Source organism: Camellia sinensis, chromosome 2 (assembly GCF_055761805.1).
Source record: "Camellia sinensis isolate YWXY chromosome 2, ASM5576180v1, whole genome shotgun sequence".
Lineage (NCBI taxonomy): Eukaryota > Viridiplantae > Streptophyta > Magnoliopsida > Ericales > Theaceae > Camellia > Camellia sinensis.
The window spans coordinates 72,695,079-72,721,156 of record NC_138962.1 but is presented as its reverse complement, the minus strand read 5'-3'; the positions used below and the strand labels follow the sequence as shown (position 1 = coordinate 72,721,156).

Genomic DNA, 26,078 nt, shown 5'->3' with positions numbered 1-26,078 from the left:
TTGGCCAAATAAATATAATTTTTGTGATTTATTTTTTAATTTTTACTAATTAAATTATGACATATATTTGTTATTAAAAATTTAGAGAAGACAATTAATGACATAAGAATAAAAATATACTTATTTTATATGTAACTGTAATAAAAATAAATAAAATTTAATTCATTCTAAATCATTTTTACTAAATATTTTAGATAATTTATTTAAATTATTATTTAATTTAAAATTTAATTTTTAATTATTTATTTATACATATACATAGCACGAGTAATTATATTAATATGTTAATATACTAATTAATATATCAATTAATATGAAGCACTACCGTTTTAATTTTGTTTTACTATTAGGCTATCCTTTTACACGCACCGACGACCAACATTACATATTATCCAATTTTCAGAGAATTTTATTACACAAGGAAAAACAGCCGTCAGATCTGATTACTTCCCACACATACTGACACACGTACAGTCCGATTTGTTCCCGATCAGATAACACCTTCACATCTAATCCAAGTACGACTCATGGGCAAAGTTCCCCAAGGACCATTCCGAGACACCAAAACGACACCGTTAATTCAAATAAACTACGTCGTTTAACACCAAAACCTCCCTATCCTGATCATCAGATCTCAACCTCCCAGAAAACACCAAGGATCCTCTAGAGTGAAATTTTTCTAAAGTTTCCTAGAGTACTACATTGTGTGGTTGAGATTTACTGGCAAGTCACATCAGAAAAATTGATGTGACTTGCCAATAAATCTCAACCACACAATGTAACACTCTAGGAAACTTTAGGAAAAAATCACTCTAGAGGATCCTTGCTCCCCAGAAAATTCATGACCCACCAACGCCTATAATAATGCCTCATTGAACCCAAAAAACTCACCAAACCGTTCTCAAATTTCCATCTTCATCTTCTCAAAAACACTTCCCACTCTGTCTCTATAGAATTTTCTGAAAACCCCAATGGCTCCTCCTCAAGTTGTTGTGAGTGGATCCACCGGACTGGTCAAGGCGGCGAGCCTGATGAGCCGAGCTTATGTCACGTTCTTGGCTCGGAACGGTGGCTACGTGAAGGGCGTGGTTGGGCTATCAAAGGGCTTGATGAAGGTCAAGACTGCGTATCCGCTTGTGGTGGTGGTGCTGTCGGATGTGCCGGAGGAGCACCGCCGTATGCTGGTGGCTTAGGGCTACATAGTCCATGAGATAGAATCGGTGTACCCACCCGAGTGGGTGGCGATTTAACACTAGAACTGAGCCGAGTCGACCGGTGAACACCCCACTGTGAGTGTGTGTGAAGCCAATTCCAATTTTCATATCCCATGTTGGTCCCCCAGTAGAAAACGCAGGTCACAAAACTCAACCAGAGTGGTGACCATTACATCTGCACAGAAGCAACTTCAGTTCCAAAAATTCAAAAGAATCAAACAATTTCAGTTCCAAAAATTCAAAAGAATCAAACAATCTGAACAATCTGAATTTCGGCCAGAGGCAACAACAAAGGAACAATGCAAAAAAGACAGGAGTCAAGAAGAGTTGCCAAACAAATTTCTAATGCTGTGTTCGACAAGATATGGTGGTTCTTTTGTATCATAGTTTGTCCTCAAATTCATATCAATTGGTTCATCAGATCAATCTTTGCAATTACAAGAAATTTAATTCCCTTCCAGTGATGATGGTGACTGCTTCGGGATGGGTTTTGGAGTTGTTGGATCAAATTTATATGTTCTTGGTGGCCAAAGGAGAGAGAAGGAATCTTCATATTCTGGCGCCGAAGGCAAACATTCAGCTCCCTTACCCAGGTATGTCTATCAAAAAAAGAAAATGATTTAGAAAGAAAATTGTGATGCAAAATTTTTTACAAACAAATAATTTGACGGTCGCATTTTTAAAAATAGAAGTCAATCATTCTGGATGATTTTTTCCTCTTGAGTGTTTTTTTGGTTGAGCGCGGATTCACGGCCGCCCTACCCAGCAGCCAAACCCAGCAGCCCCCAAAACGACTTCGTTTTGGGGGCAAATTTTCAAAAAAAAAAAAAATGCAGAGGAAGAGAGGGAGGAAGGAGGGAGAAGACGGAGGAAGAGGGAGGGAGGAGGAGGAAGGGGGAGGGAGGAGGAGGCAGGACTGGAGGGGGCCAAACCAGTGGGGGAGGAGGAGGAGGAGGAGGAGACGACGAGATGCGACTGCCGGCGACGAGCTGCGACGAGCTTCGATGGCGAGGCGAGACGACGATCGGACGACTGCGACGGCCGGCGAGGCGAGACGACGATCGGACGGCTGCGCAGCCTCCTCCCTCCTCCTTCCTCCCTCTTCTCCCTCTCCCCTCCCCTCCCTCTGGTTTCCGTTCGAAGAGAGAGAAAACGAGAAAGAAGAAGAAGAAAAGAAAAAAAAAAAAAAAAAAACCCCCAAAACGACGTTGTTTTGGGGGGCTGCCGGGTAGGGCCGCCGGGTAGGGCGGCCGAGGATCCGGATTCTTTTTGGTTTGTATAGCATTACTTAGAGCAGAAGAGTCTGGATTTTCGGCTGCCCATTCCTGCGGCCATTCCTGCAGCCCCCCAAAATGAAATCGTTTTGGGGGAAAATTTTAATTAAAAAAAAAAAAAAAAAAAAAAACAGAACAGAAGCAAACCACAGGGAGAAGAAAGAAGGAAGAAGGGAGAAGGAAGGCAGCGGCAGATTCAGACTCCTCTCTTGTGGCTCTCATCAATCTTTTATGTATATTGTGTTTGTTGGCCTTACATTTCACATCTACAAACCTCATTTACATCCAAGTCCTCTCTTATCTGTTCTGGGTTTCCATCACAATGACACACTGATTCAACACTTGGTAATTCAAAACTCCATCTTCAATTCCCTCTTCTCTCTCATTTCTTATCTCCTTATATATATATATATATATATGTATGGTTTAATTTATATTCTCATTCTCAGATTGCATCTTATAAAGAGGGGGTTCGGTTCGATCTTGTTCTTTTCCTTGCAATTTCAATCCGGGTCAAGAAAAATCGGCTATGGTTATAACCTTCTTGTTCTGATTGATGGAACTTGATTTAGATTTAATTTATTGTTGTGGATTCAATTTTTTTTTTGTGTTTGATTGATGGAACTTGATTTAGATTTAATATATTGCTGTGGATTGAATTTTTTTTGTGTTTAATTTTATGGGTTTTTCTTATATATGTTTATAGTGTTGATAATTTGGGATTTTGGTAATCCAGCCTTTGTTTCCATGGCAGGGGAGGCAAGTTCTTTCCATATAGATGGTCCCTAAGAGGTCCATTCGTAAACCAATATCATTTCTGAGTTCTCATCACAATTGTAAGAATAACTGTATAGAGAAAGGGAGAGAATGAATTATGTATATATTGATATATGTTATTGATTGTTATTACAAAGGTTCAGTTGAACTCCTCTATATAGGAGAGGAGCCGAAAGTGGCACTAATAAAGTAAAGGAAAGGAAAGGAAATATACCCTACTAACAGCTGATATACACTAACATATAATAAGCACTAATATAATATACTAACAGCCCTCCTCAAACTCAAGGAGGATAGGTACTAGCCAACTTGAGTTTGGAGAGAGTAACAAAACAGGAAAATAAACTGACAAATAAAATAAAATAAGATAGGAGACACGGTATGGTCGTGTCAGATCGTTGTTGAAGACACGGTATGGTCGTGTCACACCGTTGGAGAAGACACTGTATGGTTGTGTCGGACTGTTGTAGTAGATAAGGGCTGGACAGTTTACGAGGTCATGCCGGACCGATGTAGAAGCTAACCGGAATCAATGTCGGGACAGTTTACGGGGTCATGCCGGACCGTTGTAGAAGCTGACCGGAATCAATGTCGGGACAGTTTACGGGGTCATGCCGGACCGTTGTAGAAGCTTGTGGTGGTGCACCAAGGAGGCGACTTAGGGAGTGCGCCATGGGGTGGCTTAAGTGGGTCCCATGGTGTGTAACCATGCTCTCACCATGATATATGTATAACCCCCCCTCAAACTCATATAGGTGTGAAGATAGAAACCTATTTGAGGTTGAAATAAAGTGAGTGATAAAGGGGATCAAGACAGTTTACGAGGTCATGTCGGACCGATGTAGCAGACACTGTGTGGTCGTGTCAGACCGTTGTAGAAGACAGTTTATGGGGTCATGGCGGACCGTTGTAAAAATCGCACCCTCAAAAGGCGTGCCCAATCTGTCAAAAGGCGTGCCATCAAAAGGCGCGCCCACGTCATCAAAAGGCGTGCCATAAAAAGGGGCGCCGGACACGCGGCGATGCACGTCGTGTCGTCCGCGTCGTCATGTTCTATATAAATCAATGCGGAGGCTGTGGAAATCAAACCAGTTTGAAACCTCTGAAAAACTCTTCGTTGGCTTAGAGAGATACCCTGGTAACACGCTGTTGCCCAAAAACCAGAAAATGGCTTCTTCTTCTTCCCGTGGTCTGCTCACCCTCTTTCCAGACCTCAACGAGTCCACAAGAGAGATAACCGATGCGGTGGCCCGTGAACCTCAACCAAGCGCCTCTGGGTTTGCTCCGTTGAACTTTCCGATGCGGTCTGTGGAGCAAAAAATGGCGGTGCAAACCGATATTGAGGCTAATCAGTATACTTTGAAGTCATGTGTGGAGACCATGACGGCGGTCACAAACTTGTCACACCGGCTGCAGAGTAGGACAAATGAGGTGCAGCAGTTAAACTCCCAACAGGCTCTGCTCCAACGCATGTATAAGGATGCGCGAGCAGAGATAAGTGTGCTAAAGGCGGAAAATAAGGAGCTGAAGCGGAAGGCCACCGTTATGTTCCGATTTGGAGGTCCGCCATATGCTGTAGTGGAGGAGCAGGGAGGAGGCAACTTGCTTGGTGGTCTAGGAAGCATGGAGGCTGGGCAGTCACGGGACAACCAAGAGAAAAGCAAGAAGAAGAGACCCGCAGTAGAGTAGAGAAGAAAAATCCCACTGTGGGTGCGGTTGTGTTGTTTTTGTTTGTTTGTTGGTTTTTTTTTTTTTTGTTTTTTTTTTTTTGATGTAAAATGGTGATCGGGGTGAGCCCCGATATGAATAAAAAAGGAGTGTGGTGTGCAGTCCGTCTTCGTCTGTTTTGTTTGTTTTTTTTTTTTTTTTGTTTGTTTTTTTTTTTTTTTTTTTTTTTTGTGTGTTTCAACTTGGAATATCAGAACAAATAAAAAAAAAATGGAGAGTGTTTGGTGTGGAAGGGTAATCAAAATATATGTGTGGGTGTGTGTAAGGGTGGATAAAAAGGGTCAAAGAGCACATGGAGTCTGAGTGTGTGTATAATAAAAAATAATAAAAGGAATGAGTGGAGAGAGGGTGGTATGTTTAAAGAAAAGAAGAGTGGTGGAATAATAAAATCGTTTTTTTTTTTTTTTTTTTTTTGTTTTGTTTTTGTTTTTGTTTTTTTTTTTAATAATAAGAAGAATAAGAATATAGTACTGGAAAGCATGCGCTGGTAGGGTGTGGTGGTGTAAAATGGATGAAAAGAAAAAATAAAGAAATAAAAGAAGAAAAGTAAAATGGGTTTGTGCAAAACAGTTGGTGTGTCGGTTGCTTTGCAAAAGATGGATTAAAATAAATAAAAAAGAAAAGAAAAGAAAGTGGAGTGGGGAACAGGAGTGTGGAAAAGCTCACCAACGGAGTGGAGACCCAGCTAGAGAGTTGCAGAGAGAGTGAGCTGTTTGTGTATGTTGCAGAGAGAGAAGAGAGAGATGGGTTTGGTGTGTGCCGTGTGTGTGCTTGTGTATACATGTGCTGTGTGCATGGTGTAACCGTGTGTATATCAGTGTATTTTTTTTTTTTTTTTTGGTTAAAGCTGCTGAGAGAGAGAGGTGCCGAGAGAGTGAGAGAGCTCTGTTAGAGATAGAGCCGAGAGGGAGAGCCCGAGTCAGCCCATGTCTGTTTTGTGAGTATGTTGAGTGTATCAATGTGTTAGAGCTATGGGCCACGGTGGCATGGCTGTGCAGCCGCAGCGGTGATGGTCCAGCAGTGGAGTAGTTGGTGGTGCTGCTGCTGGTGGCTCGGCAATGCTCAATCACGGCTGGAAGCTGTATGGTAGCTCAGTCGTGGAGTTGCAGCAGTGGTGTCTCCTGGCGTGCCATACATATTAATGACTGGGAATCAAGAGGTGCTGTGATGCTGGACTGCTTGGAAGTGATATTTTGAGACCATAGAAGATTATCTGCTAGTCCACCACTTGGATAACCATTCTTGAACTCCTGAAGAGCGACATCGGGGAAGAAGGAAGGTGGATGAGATCCAAGGGCAATTTGAGAGTGAACTTTTGCATCATCATCTTTCCGGCTGCTGAGGAGCTTGCGCCATGGGGTGGCGCGTGGTTGCGTGTTGGCTCTGACTTGGCTAACTCGGGCAATGGCACAGGAGGCCACTGGTTTTGATTGATGAGAGGAAAAGCGGGATCCAACGGTTGTGATCGGATCTGGTGTTGCGGTGGTGAAGTGTTGTTGAAGAATCTGCCATTGAAGAAGAAATTAGGGAAATTTGGGTTTGTCCGGCGGGCGGCCAAGGCGAGGTTGCCGCCCGCCGGTGAAGCGGAATTACTAAGTTGTTAACCTAGCTCTGATACCATGTAAGAATAACTGTATAGAGAAAGGGAGAGAATGAATTATGTATATATTGATATATGTTATTGATTGTTATTACAAAGGTTCAGTTGAACTCCTCTATATAGGAGAGGAGTCGAAAGTGGCACTAATAAAGTAAAGGAAAGGAAAGGAAATATACCCTACTAACAGTTGATATACACTAACATATAATAAGCACTAATATAATATACTAACAACAATAACCAATGAACGACACCAAATGGCGATGCCTGAGCTTCGATAGCATCTAAATCTCTGTTTGGAACTCATTGATGCCTTGTTTGGACTGTGGGTTGCCTCGTTTGACTGTCGCTTCCTTCTTCTCCCTTCTTTCTTCTTCTCCCTCCATTGCTCCTGTTCTGTCTTTTTTTTTTAATTGAAATCTTGCCCCAAAACGATGTCGTTTTGGGGCGCCGCAGGAATGGATGACGGAGGATCCGGACTCATAGAAGAAAGGAAAATGTTAGGAGACTCTTCCCCATTTTCTTTTCTTTTTTTGGCTAACTATTTTCTTTTTTTGTAATAAATTTTGCATAACAATTTTCTTTCTAAATCATTTTCTTTTTTTGATAGACATACCTGGGTAAGGGAGCTGCATATTTGCCTTTGGTGAGTGAATATGAAGATTCCTTGTCTCTCCTTTGGCCACCAAGAACATATAAATTTGACCCAACAACTCCAAAACCCATCCCAAAGCAGTCACCATCACCACTAGAAGGGAATTGAATTTCTTGTCATTGCAAGGATTGATCCGATGAACCAATTGATATGAATTTGAGGACAAACTAGGATACAGAAGAACCACCATATCATGCCAAACACAGCATTAGAAATTTGTTGGCAACTCTTCTTGACTCCTGTCTTTTTTGCATTGTTACTTTGTTGTTGCGTCTGGCCGAAATTCAGATTGTTCAGATTGTTTGATTCTTTTGAATTTTTGGAACTGAAGTTGCTTCTGTGCAGATGTAATGGTCACCACTCTGGTTGAGTTTTGTGACCTGCGTTTTCTACTGGAGGACAACATGGGATATGAAAATTGGAATTGGCTTCACACACACACACAGTGGGCTGTTCACGGGTCTACTCGGCTGGATTTTAGTGTTAAACCGCCACCCAATCTTGTTGCAGATTTTCTCTTCGAAACTCTCTATCACAGCTTCAAATTATTGCTTCACCATCTGCTTGCCTACTTGTGAATAAAGAGAAGGGGTTGTGAAGAGAGTGAAGAGATGCTCTCCAGCATATCAGCACGGAATTGAATTTTAAAAAACTATTTATGTTATGTTGAATATATTTTGAAATTATTAGCAATTGCATAATTAAAGTAATAAAAATAACAATTTATTACATTTATTCAGAATTCACTAAATAAATAAAACAAAGAATAAAAATCTAAATTGTTGTGGGTCTTCTATATGTATTCCTACATTGTCAATATGATAGTTAGTATTATAATTGATGAACAACATATATATTATGTATTTATAAAATGTTATACTTACATATGGGAGCATAAAATTTTCATTTTGCTTATATAAATAGGAGTATAAGATTCACTTTATATAAGTGAAACAATTCACTTTTTGTTTCTTTTTCGATGTGGGATTGTAAAATAAAAGGTAAATAGAAGTTAGCTAACGAGAATTTTTTTAATTGTTTAAAATTAATAAAATTCAATAATTTTACAATAAGGGTTTGGAACTCCCAGAAGACTTTTCCCTAAAAATCACATTTTCTTTATATAATGCATAGATAGATAGATAGTGAAACAAACTTTTCTTTTTCTTCTTCTCCTGATGTGAGATTATAAAATAAATCATAAACTAATTAGAATTTTATTTTTATATGGTTAAATAGAAATTAGCCAATTATTTTTTTTAATTGTTTAACTTTAATAAAATTAGTATGAGAAATCGTGATTAAACAGATGAATCGGTCAAATCCAAAATGGTTCAACTTAATCGGTTAGGTCAAATGACCAATCAACTTATACAAAAATTAATTAATTAAAACTTTTAAATATTATTTTAATTTTAAAATTTAAACCGTCTTGAATTAAAGTATACACAATACTACAATATTAGGATTTACCTTATATAAGTGAAAAGGCTCACTTTTTTTTTTTTTTTTTTTTTTTTTGTCTTTTTCCGATGTGAGATTATAAAAATAAAAGTTAACAATTATTTGGACAGAAAGTTTATTTCTAATCAAACAATCTCAGTATTTAAATCTTTAATTAGATCAATCTTTAGTTTATTTCGAATCAAACAAATCTAATCAATATATTTTGATAAAACCGCTAAAATCACAGTTAAACTAACAAATCAAAAATGATTTAGCCTAATCAGCTAGGTTATAATTAATTAATTAAAACTTTTAAAATTTAAATTATATTGAATTTGAAACATGTACAACACTATAATATTAAACGGGATGGAAGTATAAGATTCACTTTATATGAATAAAAAATAAAAGATAGTCAATGGAGATTTCTTAATTATTTAAAATTAAAAAATCAAGAAAATTAGTATGAGATATTAAAACTCTCACAAGATTCCTCACTAAAATGGGATAGGGGTATAAGATTCCATTTATAAAAGTAAAACAACTCATTTTTTTCATTCTTTTCTTGATATAGGATTATCAAATAAAAGTTAGCCAATGAAGATTTTCTTAATTATTTAAAAATAAGAAAATTAAGAAAATTAGTATGAGATATTGAAACTCTCACAAGGTTTCTGACTAAAAACACCATTTTCCTTATATAATATATAGATAGATAGATAAGTAAAAAGAGATTTCTAACCACAAGTCTTATGGGAGCTCCAATATCTCAAATTAACATTTCTAATTTTTTTATTATAAATAATTAAAAAAAACTCAATAACTCTCAATCAAGCAACAAAAAAAAAATAAAAAATAAATAAAATTAATTAATATCTCTTTATTTATGATTTTCAAATGAAAAGTATATCAAATATGTAAAGTAAAAAATATAAAGTATATTAATTCATTTCAAAATTCAAATTTGAGGGGCACTAAATATGGAAAGCATTCCATTAATTTAAATTTAAAATTATAATGATTTATTCTATAATATATAAGTTTTAAATAATGATCTATTTCATGATTTATCTATATACCTATATGCTATTATATAATTGCAAAATATTGTCATTTCATTAAGATTGAAAGTTGTAATTCTTTTTTCTCATTTATTTTATCTTGTTTAAATTTTTTTTTACTAGGTGTTGTAATATGATTGGTCTATAAATTAATTTTATATTCTTAAAATAAAATTTTAAATTTGGATTCTTACTTAAATTATGTTACTATAATTGAAATGAGGTCAATATTCATTTCTTAAATTTTGCATCCTTTATTAAATTATAAAATAAAATTTCAAATTTAAATTCTTCTTCAAATTACATTACTACAATTAGAATGGAATCAATATTCACATGTGTCATAATGATGTGTCATAATATTATTGGTCTAAATATAATTTGTTTTAAATACATGTGTTCAAATTATTAATGGCTATTATTTTTTTTTCTTTTTTTGTCTTAAATTTTATAATAAAAAAATTATATCCTTCTAAACAATAAGGACTTGAACAATAATATTTTTAATATAAATTCTTTTTTTTTTTTAACAAAAGAACAAAACATAACTTTTTTAGTACTTACCAAACCTGGTGGATTTTGTTAGATTTTTTTTTTTAATTTCAATTGTCAATTAAAGAAATTAAAATAAAGAATAAAGATATCTTTGGCTCAAATTGTTAAAAAGTTACTTTTTGCTAAAATAAATTAGAAAGAAACGTTAATGTTTGTTTTATTAAAAGTAATAGTTCATTAAACTTTTTTATTTAAAAAAAAAAAGAGTTATAGGTGATAATTTATTCTTCATCTAGAATTATTTTCATATTAAATAAAAATACCATATTAATTTTTCTTTTTACCTTTTTTTATTCAAATACTTTTATTTTGTAAGAAATTTTTTTTAATCTATTTAATATTTTATTGTAATTTTTAAATTAAAATGAATTCCTAAAAAATCAAATTTAAATTATTTAAACCATTATAAAATGTAAATTTTTTAATATCAACCTAGTGGTAGTTTGGAAAGTGCTAAATAAGTATTTTTGTTTTTACTTTTTGCGAAAATATGTATATAAAAGTAAAGATGTGATGTGACCCAAAAAAAATAATTAAGTATACTTTTTACTTTTTACGAAAAGATGTGTAAAAAAAGTAAAGATATAATGTGACAAAAAAAAGATAAAAAGATAAAAAAGCGAATTAATATGGCACTTCTCAAACAACCCTTTATTCAATGATCTCTTTCTAAAAGGTGTATTTTTTAAATATTTTCAACAAAAATTCTATTGAAAATCTTAAGTATATTGCCTTTTCTTTTATTCATTAATATTAAATTTTTAATTAATTATTTTATTATTTTAAAAAATAAATTCACAAATAATTTATATATTTATGTATATAATTTTGTTTTGATTGGTCAAGTTATTTGGTATTTCTACCCAAGTCCACTCAAATTTAATTTGAATTTTTAAATTTCTGTATAGGTCCTTACTTAATTAAAAACTATGTTGTTCAATCTTTAAAAAATTTTAAGATAAACTCAAGTTGCTTGGATTGAGCTCACTTAAGTTTGCAATTCTAACAAGGGGGTTAAAATTACATAATTAAATTTGTGACAAATTAAAAAATAATAAATAAATTGTGATAAAATTGTGGGACTTAAATTATAAATTTCAATCTTCTTTATTTTCATAATTTGTATGCAAAAATTTAACTATTTATATTGTAACGCCCCGAAAATTGGGCAGGGCAAATCTATTTATGCTACAAAACCCACCTGATAGACAACCACATAGATATAGCTAACCATTCCATACATTCATTTCCATTAAATCCCAAATGCTAAAAACATGCTATTCGCATCTCAATGCCCCAGTTCCAATCCCAAGCACACATTTTACAACAAGTATGAAATGGAAGCCAAACAGATAATGAGCGCCCTACAGGCTTACAAATTTATCCAAGAACATTCTTGGTTACACAAAATGGAGTTTCAACTCAACACAAATACAATCCAGGCTTACATTCAACAAATAACAATAAAACAAAAATGAAGCCTCAGCTCCGAATCCTCCCAAGTCAATGTCTTGTCGGAGGCATAGCACCTGTACCTGAAATGGTTTCCCTTATAGGGTGAGCCACAACCTAGTAGAGATATACTGCACAACATATGAATCATGACAAGACTAAAGAGGAGTATGCTCATGCCATGCTCATGATAAAACAATTTATCTCTTCTTTTTTTTCTTTTTTTTTTTTATAAAGCATGTAATGCTAGGATGCAATAACATATATAAAATCATTTCCATTTTAAACCATATATGTTACATGAATACAGGCTTTGTGAATCTCTAGGTGAGTGTCTGCAAGTAGGCCCTAATGCACTACCACTGTCATTTTTACCAATAAACTGAAAGGCTCGACACCTAACCGCGCGGTTCTACACCCCCTACCCAGATTCACCAAGTATTCATCTTTTTACAAACTGATACATTTCCAAACATTTCTCAAAAGCAAATACATTTTCAATGAAATTAATGTAATGCAATGTCCAATGCAACAAATGAGGAATGTGGTTCAATTTACCTAAGTCTCATGCATTTCTACAGCAATCATGGCTATCATCCACCGATAGCCCAAAACAGATATATCTAAATAGATATTTAAACAATTAAATTCCAAAATTTTTTGATTAATACAATCTATTCCACGTCTCATCAAATATGAACAACTACACTAGTTTTCATATCACAATTACGTCTGGTAAGCTCTCAAGGTCCATTTCTAACCGTGTCGGTTTTATTCCAACAGATACATTAAGCAAAATAATACTGTTAATACCCAAGAAAATATCATTTTCTTTCCAAACTCATTCTCCAAGTATTATTCAATTATGACATCTTATTTTGATCTAAAGCTCCAAAAGTTAAGCGTAATTCCTTTGTTTTATTTAAAAATGCTCTTTTGCTCACAAACCGGTAAAAATTTCAAAACCAATTGAATCGAAGTCTGTTTTTGTTCAAATTTAAAACATAACTCTTTCATAACCTTACAAACATATTCAAAGTTTACACTTTCGCAATTTGGGCATCACCTTTTTATTTTTCTCAAAATTTCTCTTTTAAGCAAATAAATCACAAATTTTTCAAAAATTCTAATTAAATTACTAACAACTCTAAACTCCCTATAATCAAGTAAAAATGCATAAGGAAGTGTAGGAAAAATCCCTACCTCAAGCTAGAAGAGGAAACAAGCAAAAACTCCAATTTTCAACTTTGTTGGATTTCGATCTCCATCGGTCAAAACGTTGCTCTCACCAAACTCTTCACTTTGATCTTAAGAACTATGATCTAAAACCTAATAGATTTTGGTGGATCAAAGAGGTCTTGTGATAAACCTAAAAGAAATTTGAGAGAGAGAGAGAGAGAGAGAGAGAGAATGCTGCTCAAGAACCAAAAAAAGAAGACAAATGAATGAAGTGAAATGAGGAGAGGGATGGGAAATGGAGTAGCCCCACGTGGGCTGCTCTTCTATCATTATTATTATACTTTATTTTATTATATTAAAATATCTATGAATCTACATATGTATATATATACATATATCAATTAAAAGTATATTCTAACATTCTTAATGATAAAAAGATATAATATTTTTTCACCACAAAATAAATTTCGTTTAATGGTACACACCATGAAATCAACTATCAAATATTTATTATAATCCTATATAATAAATAATAACAACTCCTAAGTTGGTTATTATCAATCACATTTTAAAAAGACCAAACAGTTAAACGTGAGTCATTAAATAAACTCAATTTAAATTAAATCTAAGTCATGGGTCTCACCCATAAGTCAAATATGGTCCAATTATAAACCAAAATAGACCCAACAAATTTATCTCAAATCAAGGTCCGAACACCTAAAACTCAATTTTAAATTCTGCTATAAATTAAATTGAACATCAATTAGTTCGTGAATTTTCATAAAATAAACACTACAAAAAAATTAACTTTTTGCGATGGCAAAATAACGTTACAAATACTCAAATTGCCGTCTCAAAAGGTTTTTTTGCAACGGCAGATGACTTTTAGCGATGGCAAGTGGGGGGTCGCAACAAAGGGGGTTGCAAAAAGGTTTTAGCGACGGCACGTTGCCGTTGCCTTTTTTTTTGTGACGGCAAAGTTGCCTTTTTGCGATGGAATTTTGCCGTCGCCATTAATATCAAAAAATTTGTGATTTTTTGAAACGGCACTATATTGTCGTCGCTAAAGGTGTTATTTGCGACAGCAAAAATATCGTCGCTAAAGAATTTTTATTGCGACAGGATACCTGTCGTTGCTAAAAAAATATTTGAGACAACACGATATGCCATCGCTAAAAGATTATTTGCGACGGCAAAGAGTACCGTCGCAAAAGGCTTTTGTCTCAACTCTGCCAATATCATTTGCGACGGCAATGTGGTGCCGTCTCAAAAAAAAAATTATTAAAAATATAAAAATTACCTGTATTAAATGAAAAATAATTGAAAAAGAAACCAATAATTATATAATAATATAAAAATTTCAGTATAAAAATAACAATTCATTCATAATAAAAATATTATTGCATTCATTCATTATAACACATTAGCAAAATTATCCCACTACATAATATTACATAATACATATACAATGTTTAAATACATAATATTGTTCACAATTCAAAATAACGTAAATCAAAAACAAAAGTTTCCTTCATGATTCTTCCGTGGGTAACAAAAATAAAAGTAAATCGCAATCTTCACACGCTTGTATTCCACAAGAAGCAAACTGCTACTCGGGAAATATCTGAAAACAAAAAATAAAAATAATTAATGGTAATATAATTATGTGTTAATATTTTAATTACAAAAAAAATAAAAAATTAAAAACTATACAATTACAAAGATAATTAAGTAAATAATTTTGGCTAGATGGAAATTCGGCTCTAACTCCCAAACCGAGAACCCGATTTGACTCTCGTCTTCTTCCACAAGTCTCTCGTGCCTAGGCGGTCGTGTGTGCCAAGTTTCGTGCTAAATCGACGCCGTTTGGAGATTTGGGGCGTCAACACCTCGAATTCAAATTTCTTAATAAACTAGTTTGCCTAGACCGAAATCCGGCTCTAACTCTCAAACCGGGAACCCGATTGGAGTCCCCGTCTTCTCCCACAAGTCTCTCGTGCCTAGGCGGTCGTGTGTGCCAAGTTTCGTGCTAACCCGACGCCGTTTGGATATTTTGGGGTGTCAACACCTCCAATTCAAATTTCTTAATGAACTAGTTTGCCTAGAGTGAAATTTGGCTCTAACTCCCAAATCGGGAACCCGATTGGAGCCCCGTCTTCTCCCACAAGTCCCTCGTGCCTAGACGGTCGTGTGTTCCAAGGTTCGTGCTAAACCGACGCCGTTTGGTGATTTTGGGGCGTCAACACCTCGAATTTAAGTTTCTTAAGGAACTAGTTCGCTCAGAGTGAAATCCGATTCTAACTCCCAAACCGGGAACCTGATTGGAGTCCCGTCTTCTCCTACAAGTCTCTCATGCCTAGACGGTTGTGCGTGCCAAGTTTCGTGCTAAACCAATGTCGTTCGGTGATTTTGGGGCGTCAACACCTCGAATTTAAGTTTCTTAAGGAACTAGTTTGTCTAGAGTGAAATCCGGCTCTTAACTCCCAAACCGGGAACCTGATTGGAGTCCCGTCTTCTCCCACAAGTCTCTCGTACCTAGGTGGTCGTGTGTGCCAAGTTTTGTGCTAAACCGATGCTATTTGGTGATTTTGGGGCGTCAACAACTCCAATTCAAGTTTCTTAAGGAACTAGTTTGCCTAGAGTGAAATCCGGCTCTAACTCCCAAATCGGGAACCCGATTGGAGTCCTGTCTTCTCCCACAAGTCTCTCGTGTTTAGGCAGTCGTGTGTGCTAAGTTTCATACTAAACCGACGCTGTTTGGTGATTTTGGAGAGTCAACACCTCCAATTCAAGTTTCTTAAGGAACTAGTTTACTTAGAGTGAAATCCGCCTCTAACTTCCAAATCGGGAACCCGATTGGAATCTCGTCTTCTTCCACAAGTCTCTCGTGTCTAGGTGGTCATGTGTGCCAAGTCCCGTGCTAAACCGACGCCGTTTGGTGATTTTGGGACGCCAACACCTCGAATTCAAGTTTTTTAAGGAACAAGTTTGCCAAGAGTGAAATCCGGCTCTAACTCCCAAACCGGGAACCTGATTCGAGCCCCGTCTTCTCCCACAAGTCTCTCGTGCTTAGGCGGTCGTGTATGTCAAATTTCGTGCTAATCCGACCCCGTTTGGTGATTTTGGGGTGTCAACACCTCGAATTCAAGTTTCTTATAGGTATAATCATACAATGCATGAAACAGGAATAAGACTCCAATAAATGTACGCTATAAAGATTGAAATTCAAAAGTGAAATATGTTTCCATATTCACGTTAAAGTAGATAAGTTTGGTGGTTGACATTAAGCAAATTATGAAAATAACATATGAAAAAACTTTTGTGCCAGTGACCTAGGCGTAAGCCCAAAACAACATGACTTTCACTATTGATGTTATTGCCGCAGACAGCAGAAGTTGCTGAAATAGGTTCCTATTACACTCTTCAGAACCAGAAGCAATGGAAAAGGTTATATAGCTCATCCTCCAAGAACAAACCCCCAATGCATTACAAACAAATTATTTGTTACCATTATTGTCTAAAACAAAGTAGCTTTCCTGGTTCTTTATACAGTTTTAAGCATTACATCTGATGAAGACAGGTCAGTTATTTTTATTCCTATCTAATTCAAAATTAACACATTCCCATAATGCCTGCCAAGAGAAGTTTAGCAGCTCCAAAAATTCAAATAAATCATTAACGTATTATTTGTATGTGCACCAGGGGTACACACTAGTTCTTATAGGTAGCAAGCGTAAATTTTGCGCACACACACACACACACACACACACAGAGATGTCAATGCAGCCTTAAGAGTTGTCCAAAGTAGTTTGGTATATTTGTATATTAGTCCTTAGATTGGAAAATCAGAATAAAATTTTATTGTGATTCTTTCATTCCTATAGCAGGAAAATAAACCAAATCTGAAGCAAAATACGTCTCTCTGCAGAGCCTCATCAAGCTCCTGCTTATCGTCAGGCGTTTTGTCTTTGGCATACAACTGGGTTAAACAATTCTGAATCCTTAAAAGGATAAAATAACACAATTTCAGTCAAAACAACTACTGACCAGATAACAATATAGATTGGATTGAAAAAAAGATTACAAGTGAAGTGACTAGTGGCTAACTAACTAAAAAATCAAAAAACTAAACTAAAAGATCGAAAAACAAAAGCAGATAGCAAAACCATAGGGTTGTAGAACAGACCTTGCATGTTTTTGAAGTAAAGATCTACGGACAGATTGAGTGGGATGTGCCGTGAAAACCAGATCCACAGTCTGGTTCTTCAAAGCATCAAAAACTTCTTCAGGTTATTTTCTCAATTGTGTCACAAGTCTTTTAAGGGTCTCCTCAATGTCCGATTCAGTTGTTGCAGATGCCTCATCAGCAAAATCGCCTTTCTTCAACTTAATCCTTCGTCTGTAAGCTATCTGAACCTCCTCAGCCAAGTTGGCCAAGTTAAGCATGTGAAAGAAAGATTTACCAACGACAATAGAATCCCCATCATTAATACTTGTCAGCACATTCCCCAACTCCTCCAATTTCTGGGGGTCACGCTTCCCTTCATACTCAGCAGAAAGCTTATAATAGTCTTGAACCTAATCCATATCACAAAAACCATTTATCATGAGTTACTCTTGTCACTACCAGAAATCTCTCTTAGCAATTGTCCCATTTCTTATGCTTAAGTTTCAAAGGCGAAACTTAATGCCCATTTGTTTATTTACAGAGAAACTTGAACTCACATGCAACAATGTGTTGCTGCAAAACAAGTTTTCTTTGATATAGAGCATATCAAAATGAAATAAGTAAATAGGCTAAATTATATACTTTACCAGTTTTCTAACAAAGCAGCAGCAGATAGTGAGATAGATAATCAAATTGAACTAAAACATGCAATTTCAGACAAGAAATTAAAAAATGAATATGCATATTTGCAGCCAAATGCAAAGGTGATACTTCAAAACTAGCCAACAAGTAATTAAGTAGACATTTTATTGAAATTAGAGACAGAGAATACAGTTTCTGACAAGAAATCCAGAATGGGGTCTGCCTCTTTATGGAAAACAGAAAGTGGATCTCATTAGAAATTAAGTAAGCAATTTAGCAGAAGAATGCAAATGTACTCAAGAAAACCCAAAGAGGGCATGAAAGGTTCTCAAAATTAATGAAAATCTATAAATTTTGACAAGAAAGAAAAAAGAGGGAATAATTTTTTAGCATAAATTAGAAAATATCTTTGAAACCCAAAAGGGAAAAAGAACACATGGATCTTTTGTAGATTTACATTACCCTCTGGTTGGCACTGATTTTCTCTGCTCAGCCTTCTCAAGTTCTTCCTTTAGAGAAGCTTGCAATTTTTCAGCAACAACCTTAGCTTCTTTTTCAGCTAATGAATTCATGATTGCTCAAATAACTACCTGAGAAGCCAATCAGAGAAGATCAGATCTCTCAATTTCAATTGCAACAAGTGAGGAAATAAATCAACCTCAATGACTCTGCGTATGAGAAATCAATTCGAAGTTAGACGTAGATAACAATTATTAGTCAATGTGAAAGGAACTGATGAACTATATAAGGGAAGCACAGGGCAAATAACATTTTGCACTACAAGAGTAGGTAAAAACACAGGCATTAAACATATTCTTCTAAGATCCAACCAGAAAAGATATACTTGATAATTGCTTACAACCACATTACCTTATTAATTACTTATAACCACATTATCTTGTTATTTGCAGGAAAATACCACATGCAAAAATGTATACTTTCACCATTATAAAACTAGATTAACTTATAATATGGCAGATAATATTCTTTGAAACATGAACCATGACATTTATCACAAATTTTGGCAATGTCACTTAGGCTTAAAATCAACTGCTAAACTCAAATGTCAAGAAGGGGTTAACTCAAAGCTTTTCCATCAACCCATAGGGCAGCTTGAGCAGGAATAGTGTTGAAATTTATGTAATATTGATTGTTATTGATTGATATCTGATTGTTTACAATGATCATATATATAGAAGAAAATGTGGTAGTAGGTGTAGGTGGTAGGTGAGGAGTAGGTGGTGGTAAATTGGTGGTAGGTGATGGTAGGTGTAGGTGGTAGGTGGTGGTAAATTGGTGGTAGGTGATGGTAAATTCTAACAGCCCCCCGCAAACTCAAGGAGGATAGAAACTAACCAACTTGAGTTTGAAGAGAGGAACAAAACAAGAAAATACATAAAAATAAAAGAGGATAAGAGACACTGTATGGTCGTGTCAGACCATTGGTGAAGACACTGGATGGTGGTGTCATAACGTTGTAGAGGACACTGTATGGGGGTGTCATAACCATGTAGAGGACACTGTAAGGTGGTGTCAGACCGATGTAGAAGACAGTTTATGGGGTCATGTCGGACCGTTGTAGAAGACAGTTTATGGGGTCATGTCGGACCGTTGTAGAAGACAGTTTATGGGGTCATGTCGGACCGTTGTAGAAGACAGTTTACAGAGTCTTGTCGGACCCATAAAGGAGCTAACCAGAATCAATGTCGGGACAGTTTACAGAGTCTTGTCGGACCCATAAAGGAGCTAACCGGAATCAATGTCGGGACAGTTTACAGAGTCTTGTCGGACCCTTGATGGAGCTAACCGGAATCAATGTCGGGACAGTTTACAGAGTCTTGTCGGACCCTTAAAAAGTCGCACCCTCAAAAGGTGTGCCCAATTTTGTCAAGAGGCGTGCCATCAAAAAACGTGCCCACTTTATCAAAAGATGTGCCATGAAAAGGCGTGCCAGTTTGTCGGGCGTCAAGAGGCGCGCGATGCGCGTGGCTGCCTCGGCTATAAGACAGAGGCTGAGGCTGAGGCAAAAAAACCTGCGAGAGATATTCTGAGAGAGATTTCTGAGAGAGATTCTGTATAACACTCTGTTGCCTAGAAAATGGCTTCATCGTCTTCCCGCGGGCTGCTCACTCTCTTTCCCGACCTCAACGAGTCAACGAGAGAGAGAACTGGTGCGGTGGCACTGGAAACTCAACCAAGCGCCCCGGAGTTTGCTCCGTTGAACTTTCCGATGCGGTCGGTGGAGCAAAGAATGGCAGTGCAGTCGGATGTGGAGGCCAATCAGTATACTTTGAAGGCATGTGTGGAAAGCATGACGGCGGTCACAAACCTGTCGAACCGGCTGCAGAGTAGGACAAATGAGGTGCAGCATTTGAACTCCCAACTGGCTCTGCTCCAACGCATGTATAAGGATGCGCGAGCAGAGATAAGTGTGCTGAAGGCGGAAAATAAGGAGCTGAAGCGGAAGGCCACCGTGATGTTCCGATTTGGAGGTCCTCCATATGCTGCAGTGGAGGAGTTTGGGGGAGTGAACGTGCTCGGTGGACAAGGAAACACGGAGACCGGACTGGCACGGGACACCCAAGATAAAAGTAAGAAGAAGAGACCTGCAGTAGAATAGAGAAGGGAAAAGAAATATTAAAAAAAAGAGAGTGAGTGTGTTTTGTGAAGAGCTGATTGGTGGAGTGGACTTGTTGGTCACAAGAGAAACAGAGCTTTGCAGAGTCGGCTCTGCAGTACAAGAGAGCTTGAGATTCTCCACAGAAATCGCAAATTCGTTTCTGGGTTTTGGAGTTTTCTTGATCTTGTTCTTCTTCTTCATTGTCTTGTTTCACATGTAGGGGCGTTGCAGAAGCATCAGCCATTGGAATTGCTGAAGATGATGCTAAAGATGATCTTACGGATGACAATACCGAAGATGAAGCAACAGAAGCCGAGCTTGACGAAAGCAACGGTGTGCGTTCTGATGCCGGTGGATCGCCTGTGCTAGTTCTGGCATCACGTTTGCAGACAGGGCAAAAGGTTCTCCATGTGGTTAGCCAAGCATCAACACAAAACGCATGAAATTTATGTCGACATGGCAGTACTCTAAGCCTCTCTCCAACGTTGTAGTCTTCAAGACATATAGCGCACGTTGCTGAAGTACAATTATCCTCTACTACAGCTGTAAAAATTAGGCTTGGCATTGCCTTCACTAGACGACTACTCATCCTGTGGAATTCACGAACATGTGAAGCTCGAGGCCTTTCTCGTCTTATGCGATGCCTTCGAACAAAGAAACAAGTAGCAAGCACTGCAGACATGGCAAGTGATGGGAAGGTATGTGTATAAAAATGAGCGGAATAGGTTGAGGTCCGGCGGACGGCTAAGGTGAGGTTGCCGCCCGCCGGTGAAGCAAAAAAATATTAGGTGCTAAACCTGCTCTGATACCATGTTGAAATTTATGTAATATTGATTGTTATTGATTGATATCTGATTGTTTACAATGATCATATATATAGAAGAAAATGTGGTAGTAGGTGTAGGTGGTAGGTGAGGAGTAGGTGGTGGTAAATTGGTGGTAGGTGATGGTAGGTGTAGGTGGTAGGTGGTGGTAAATTGGTGGTAGGTGATGGTAAATTCTAACAAATAGCCTGACAAAAACTTGCTGCTACTACTACCAAGCTAGTATTGGCATTTCATGATGTGGGAATAAGTTATTTTGGCCTTTGTCCCAATAACTTTCTGTCCTCTTTCCTCATTTTAAACATAGCATTTACCAAGTTGGATTATATAGTAAATTGAACCATTGATGATAACCATGCATTTAAGTTTGAATAGTTTATTACTATGTGATTTTATCCAATAAAAAATACCTGATCCATGTTACCCAATATTCAGCATTACTCTTTATTTTATACATTATTAACTGAACCTAACATAGCCTAGCCTTTACCAAATGAACCTAACATAGCCTAGCTTCAGCCAACATGAGTGCAATTTTTCAGCAACAACCTTAGCTTCAGCCAACCATCCAAGAAACTAGATATAAAGTTGCACACGTGTACCGTGCAGACATAGCATGTGCACCCGCCACTAGTCATTCATTATGACCACAAACATGAATAAAGTTCCCCAAGAGAAAAGACAACATGAAGACATTATGCTTTTAACCATCTCCAAGAAACTAAGCTCTGTGCTCAACATAGGAACCTGAAAATCCAGAAGTTCCCAGAACTGTAACATGCAATCAAAACGGGAACTGATTCAATAATTAAACAAGCCTACTTTTTATTCTTCACAATATTGCACAAAAGAATGGTTACAGGCATGAGTTGTAAAATTCATGATAGCTGATATTCATTTGGTGTAATTAGTGGTCAAGACTTTGTCACACTATACCTGCATTTAAGGATCTAGACTGATTTCATAAAAAGGGCAGCCCAGTACACGAGGTTCTCGCTAAAGCGGGGTCTCACAAGGGCAGATATACGCAACCTTACCCCATTTTCGGACAGACTATTCTGTGACTAGAATCCATAGCATCAAGGACGCTAACGACAAGCATTACTGTTGTTGGGCAAAGCTACCCTTTCATCTAGACCAATTTCATGTACAGCCAAAAAAAGAGAGCAGCTCAAGGCTATTGACTTATTTCAGTATGTAAAGTTTTTTAAGACAACACAACTATTTAAGGAAGTGGTTTTCCCACAGAACAAATGATCTGAGTTTCCTAAAAAATTAATCTTCATCTAAACTTTCCCAAACTCCAACATAAGCCCAAACTAGCACTATACACTATTGCATATGTGCAATTATGTACAGATCATGTAAGTTAAAAGACAAGCTGATTGTAAACACGATTTGATGATTACTTTAGCTTGCTTTCATGTCTGTTTCAAAAGAAATATAGTAATTGGTTAGGTGCTCACAATCTGTAGCACCTTAAATCTCACACACCAAGCAAAATAGGCTCTCATAAAACTTACATATTGTGGTATGGCTGGACTGGAGTGCTCTAAATAAACATAGTGACAAGAAAGCAATGTGCAAAAACTACAATACCTTTCCCCACTCAGAACCAATACCACTGCACCTCATTTTTAAGTGTATCATTTTCGTTCCAAGCTCAGTCTCAACTTTCTTACGCAAATAGGTCTCGTCTGGCCCAAAAGCATCCAAATATGCAGTATATCTTTGATAGACTGTACGCAATGTGTTCACAAATTCCTCCGGCAAGGGTTTTACATCCTACAATAAGGAGCAAAATTTTAAATCATTAGACCACAATAACTTGAGAGACAAAAAAAAAAAAAAAAAAAAGTGTCATTCTTCCCATATAATTTATGTCACCTCGCCACCCAATCCAGTGCTATCATCAATTGCCATCCTCAAAGACACGAGCATCCCACTAAACTCCTCAACTGCCTCAGCTGCACGAAAAACATTTGCCACAGCTTCCTGGGCAACCTTGTCGTCTGTATTTTTAGACAAAGCCTTATTTGCATCACTAATGAGTGTATCTGGAAGCTCATCCCAACTTGCAGCCATTAAGTCCTTAAAAACAAATAGAATTTCAGGGTCTTTTATGTCAGGAGGCCCTTACCAGAGTGTAATGCTGTTAGAGCTAAGTCTGCCAAATGAAAATGGAGTCAGATTTTGTGCTAGACAGTTCATCCTCAGAGAGGAGACTATGTCTTGGTTTGATGACTAAGAAAATGATACATCAATATTTACCCCCTTTCTTTTTACCTCCTACGCGGATTCAAACGAACCATATGTATAAATATAGGACCTATCATATCTAGAAAATAATAAGGTCCATTATTATTTTTCAAAGGATCACGCTAATGATAACCTATAGTCAGTCTTTAAGGGGGAGGTAATACCAAAATAGTTAGAATACTAAGCACTTTTTACATATTTTTATACACATTTAGCACGTATGTCAAGACTAATACTAATCACTGGGTGATCATTAGCATATATTTTTGTAAATATGGTGTGTACATTGTGTTTGTTGTGCCGATCTGCAAAAAAAAAAAAAAAAAAAAAAAAAAAAAAAAAAAAAAAAAAAAAAAAAAAAATTATCCAGTGATAAATATGATCCACCAAGTCATTTTTTTTTTTTTTAAGGCCATCACTGTGCACAATTTCTGAAGACAATGTCATCAAGGTGGAGAAACCAGAAGGCTCCGCCAAATTATGCAACAAACTGAAGGGAGGAGATATAAGATCAAAGGCCAATTTGAGAATGGTCACCTCTAGGCACAGTTTCAAACCAATGACACCCCCAAACAACAATGGAGAAAAAAATATATTCAAAAAAATGAGAGGGCTTTGGATGTAATTAGAGAGAGAGAGAGAGAGAGAGAGAGAGAGGCATACAGTCGTCACTCGCTGCTCCCTCGCTGCTAGCCGTCGTCGATCACCGTTGTCGTCCGTCACCGTCGTTGAATTTTGGCTCAAGGGCTTTGGGGATTTTGCTTCAAAATGGTTTTGGGGATTTTGGTTTTAAAGATTTTAGGGGTTTTGGGTTGGTTCAGAAAGGTTTGGGGATTTTGGGGAAACACATGACCACGAATAGGCTAAAATGAGTGGGATGAAAAAATTTCATTACTTTTTGCGACGACGTACTTAAACCGTTGCAAATGATAAATCCTTACAGTAAAAACGACGTCGTTTTAACAATACTTTTGCGGCAATAAATGTTCCCGTCTCAAAAAAAAATATTACGATGGTACGCCAGGCGTCGCAAATGTTTTATGTTTTTTTGTGATATATTCATCAGCGACGAGGTCACCACCGTCGCAAAAGACCATTTTTTGAGACAATTTGAAAACGCCATCGCAAAAGACCATTTTTTGAGACGGCTTGAAAATGCCGTCTCAAAAGACCATTTTTTGCAACGGTACCTCTACCGTCACAAAAAGTTCCGTGTTATTTGGGTTCTTTTCTTGTAGTGAAATACTCATCATTAAATTATGAAATTTTTATCCAACGTGTTAGACTCATATGGGAACAACATATAAAAATTTCATAATTTTTTGAGATCGGGAACTATTTTTAAAAAATACAAAACCTAACTGTTTTTACAGAATTTACACGACAATCAAATTCAAAAATTTGCTCAATTAAATTATGCGCTGGCTATTTTAAAAAAAAAATTTGGGTCATTACATATATTATTTTGTATAAAAATATATTATTAATTCTTTTAAAGGCAAAGTCATTAGTTGAATATTACAGTTACAGTTAGCCTACCATTATCCTTTTAATAAGCACCTTATCCAAACTGTAATTATTCCCTTAATGACCCAACCCCAACTAAAATTAGAAAAATGAAAAAGAAAAAGAAAGAAAAAAGGAAAAATTGCAAATCAACTGTAATTTTTAAAAACAGTTACTTATACATGAAAAGTATATAATTTTAATAATTAATACTACTTTATATTATTTTGAAGAAAAAAAATTCAACATTTGCACTGACATTAAATTTTCCCAAGGAAAAAAAGCTAAAAACTTATTTCTCCAACATTTTTTTGCTTGTGAGGGTCATAAATTATTTAATTTTGTGGTATTAGTTTGACACACAATTAACGTCAAAAATAAAATAATTACTCCTGTGTAGACTTTAAAAATAATCTAATGAATGAAAAAATCACATCAAAAAATTGAAAGTAATTTATAAAATTTGTTGGTACAAGTCTTCACCATATATATTTCTATAATGGAAGGCTTGGTTTGAATTCAAGGGCTCAAAATATATGTGTCAACATATGGACCATTAGATTGATTCAATCCAATGGATGAAAATGTCTTACTCTCATTTGTCCTATTGGGACATTTCAATAATTAAGATCAATTACCATCAACATCTAATGGTCCAAATATAAGTTCCAAAATATCTCTCTCACAAGTACTCCTCTCATCTCAAAATCTCTCTCTCTCTCTCTCTCTCTCTCTCTCTCTCTCTTTCAAATTTCAAAATTTGAACACAGACTTTAGCTCTCTCTCTCTCTCTCTCTCTCTCTCTCCATCAAAGCCCATTATCGTGCTCTTCTTCAATTCCCTGTCAGAGCCCAACCCTTGCCGGAGACCCAATCCTGAACCCCCTATTACTCTCTTCATCTTCTCTCTTCCTCCATCTCTCTCCGCCATACCAATCTTCATCAATAGTGGCAGTCCCAAACTGACTGAATAAATAATCTAAAGGAAGAATCTGGTATAAATACTGTTCAGGTGAGCAAACCAAAAGGCAAGAAACCAATCTTTTTCTGTCTTTAACCCATCATGGATGGAGGTGTCTAATTTTTTTGGGTCCAGCAAGCATATTTTTAAACCAAGTA

The 26,078-nt window shown here is 36.4% G+C and overlaps 2 protein-coding genes and 2 long non-coding RNA genes across 5 annotated transcripts; 2 read left to right on the top strand and 2 right to left on the bottom strand.

Moving 5' to 3' along the window:
- The first annotated feature begins 856 nt into the window (after positions 1-856).
- LOC145807649 (uncharacterized) lies at positions 857-3,323 on the top strand. Its single transcript, XR_014350915.1, has 3 exons — positions 857-1,807; positions 2,938-3,020; positions 3,243-3,323. It is a non-coding gene; the product is annotated as an uncharacterized LOC145807649 (long non-coding RNA).
- Positions 3,324-5,156: 1,833 nt separating this feature from the next.
- On the top strand, positions 5,157-7,976 carry LOC114300130 (uncharacterized). Its single transcript, XR_014350920.1, has 2 exons — positions 5,157-7,092; positions 7,204-7,976. It is a non-coding gene; the product is annotated as an uncharacterized LOC114300130 (long non-coding RNA).
- Positions 7,977-11,533: 3,557 nt separating this feature from the next.
- On the bottom strand, positions 11,534-21,053 carry LOC114262881 (uncharacterized). Its single transcript, XM_082910940.1, is given in 6 exon segments — positions 11,534-11,845; positions 16,858-16,942; positions 17,128-17,519; positions 17,667-17,682; positions 18,342-18,419; positions 20,491-21,053. Coding segments are annotated over 6 exon segments (1,269 nt in total). The 3' UTR covers positions 11,534-11,710.
- Positions 21,054-21,504: 451 nt separating this feature from the next.
- On the bottom strand, positions 21,505-24,328 carry LOC114300116 (succinate dehydrogenase subunit 5, mitochondrial). 2 transcript variants are annotated; one of them, XM_028244978.2, is made up of 4 exons: positions 24,118-24,328; positions 23,083-23,362; positions 22,795-22,980; positions 21,505-21,942 (listed from the first exon to the last, which is right to left on the bottom strand). In XM_028244978.2, the coding sequence occupies exons 2-4, from the start codon at positions 23,278-23,280 to the stop codon at positions 21,826-21,828; spliced, it is 501 nt and encodes a 166-aa protein (XP_028100779.2). In that variant the 5' UTR covers positions 23,281-23,362; positions 24,118-24,328; the 3' UTR covers positions 21,505-21,825. The 2 variants fall into 2 exon arrangements, with proteins under 2 accessions (XP_028100779.2, XP_028100780.2); XM_028244979.2 differs by having other exon boundaries at positions 23,083-23,286; positions 24,118-24,292.
- Between the last annotated feature and the right edge of the window lie 1,750 nt (positions 24,329-26,078).

Bases quoted from the DNA above. Each gene is read 5' to 3' on its own strand.
- LOC114300116 (XM_028244978.2), bottom strand. From the start codon at position 23,280: ATGGCTGCAAGTTGGGATGAGCTTCCAGATACACTCATTAGTGATGCA. The intron at 22,981-23,082 runs GTGACATAAATT...TCCTTATTGTAG, and splicing joins GCACTGGATTGGGTGGCGAG to GATGTAAAACCCTTGCCGGA. The intron at 21,943-22,794 runs GTATTGTAGTTT...CTGGATTTTCAG, and splicing joins TTGGTTCTGAGTGGGGAAAG to GTTCCTATGTTGAGCACAGA.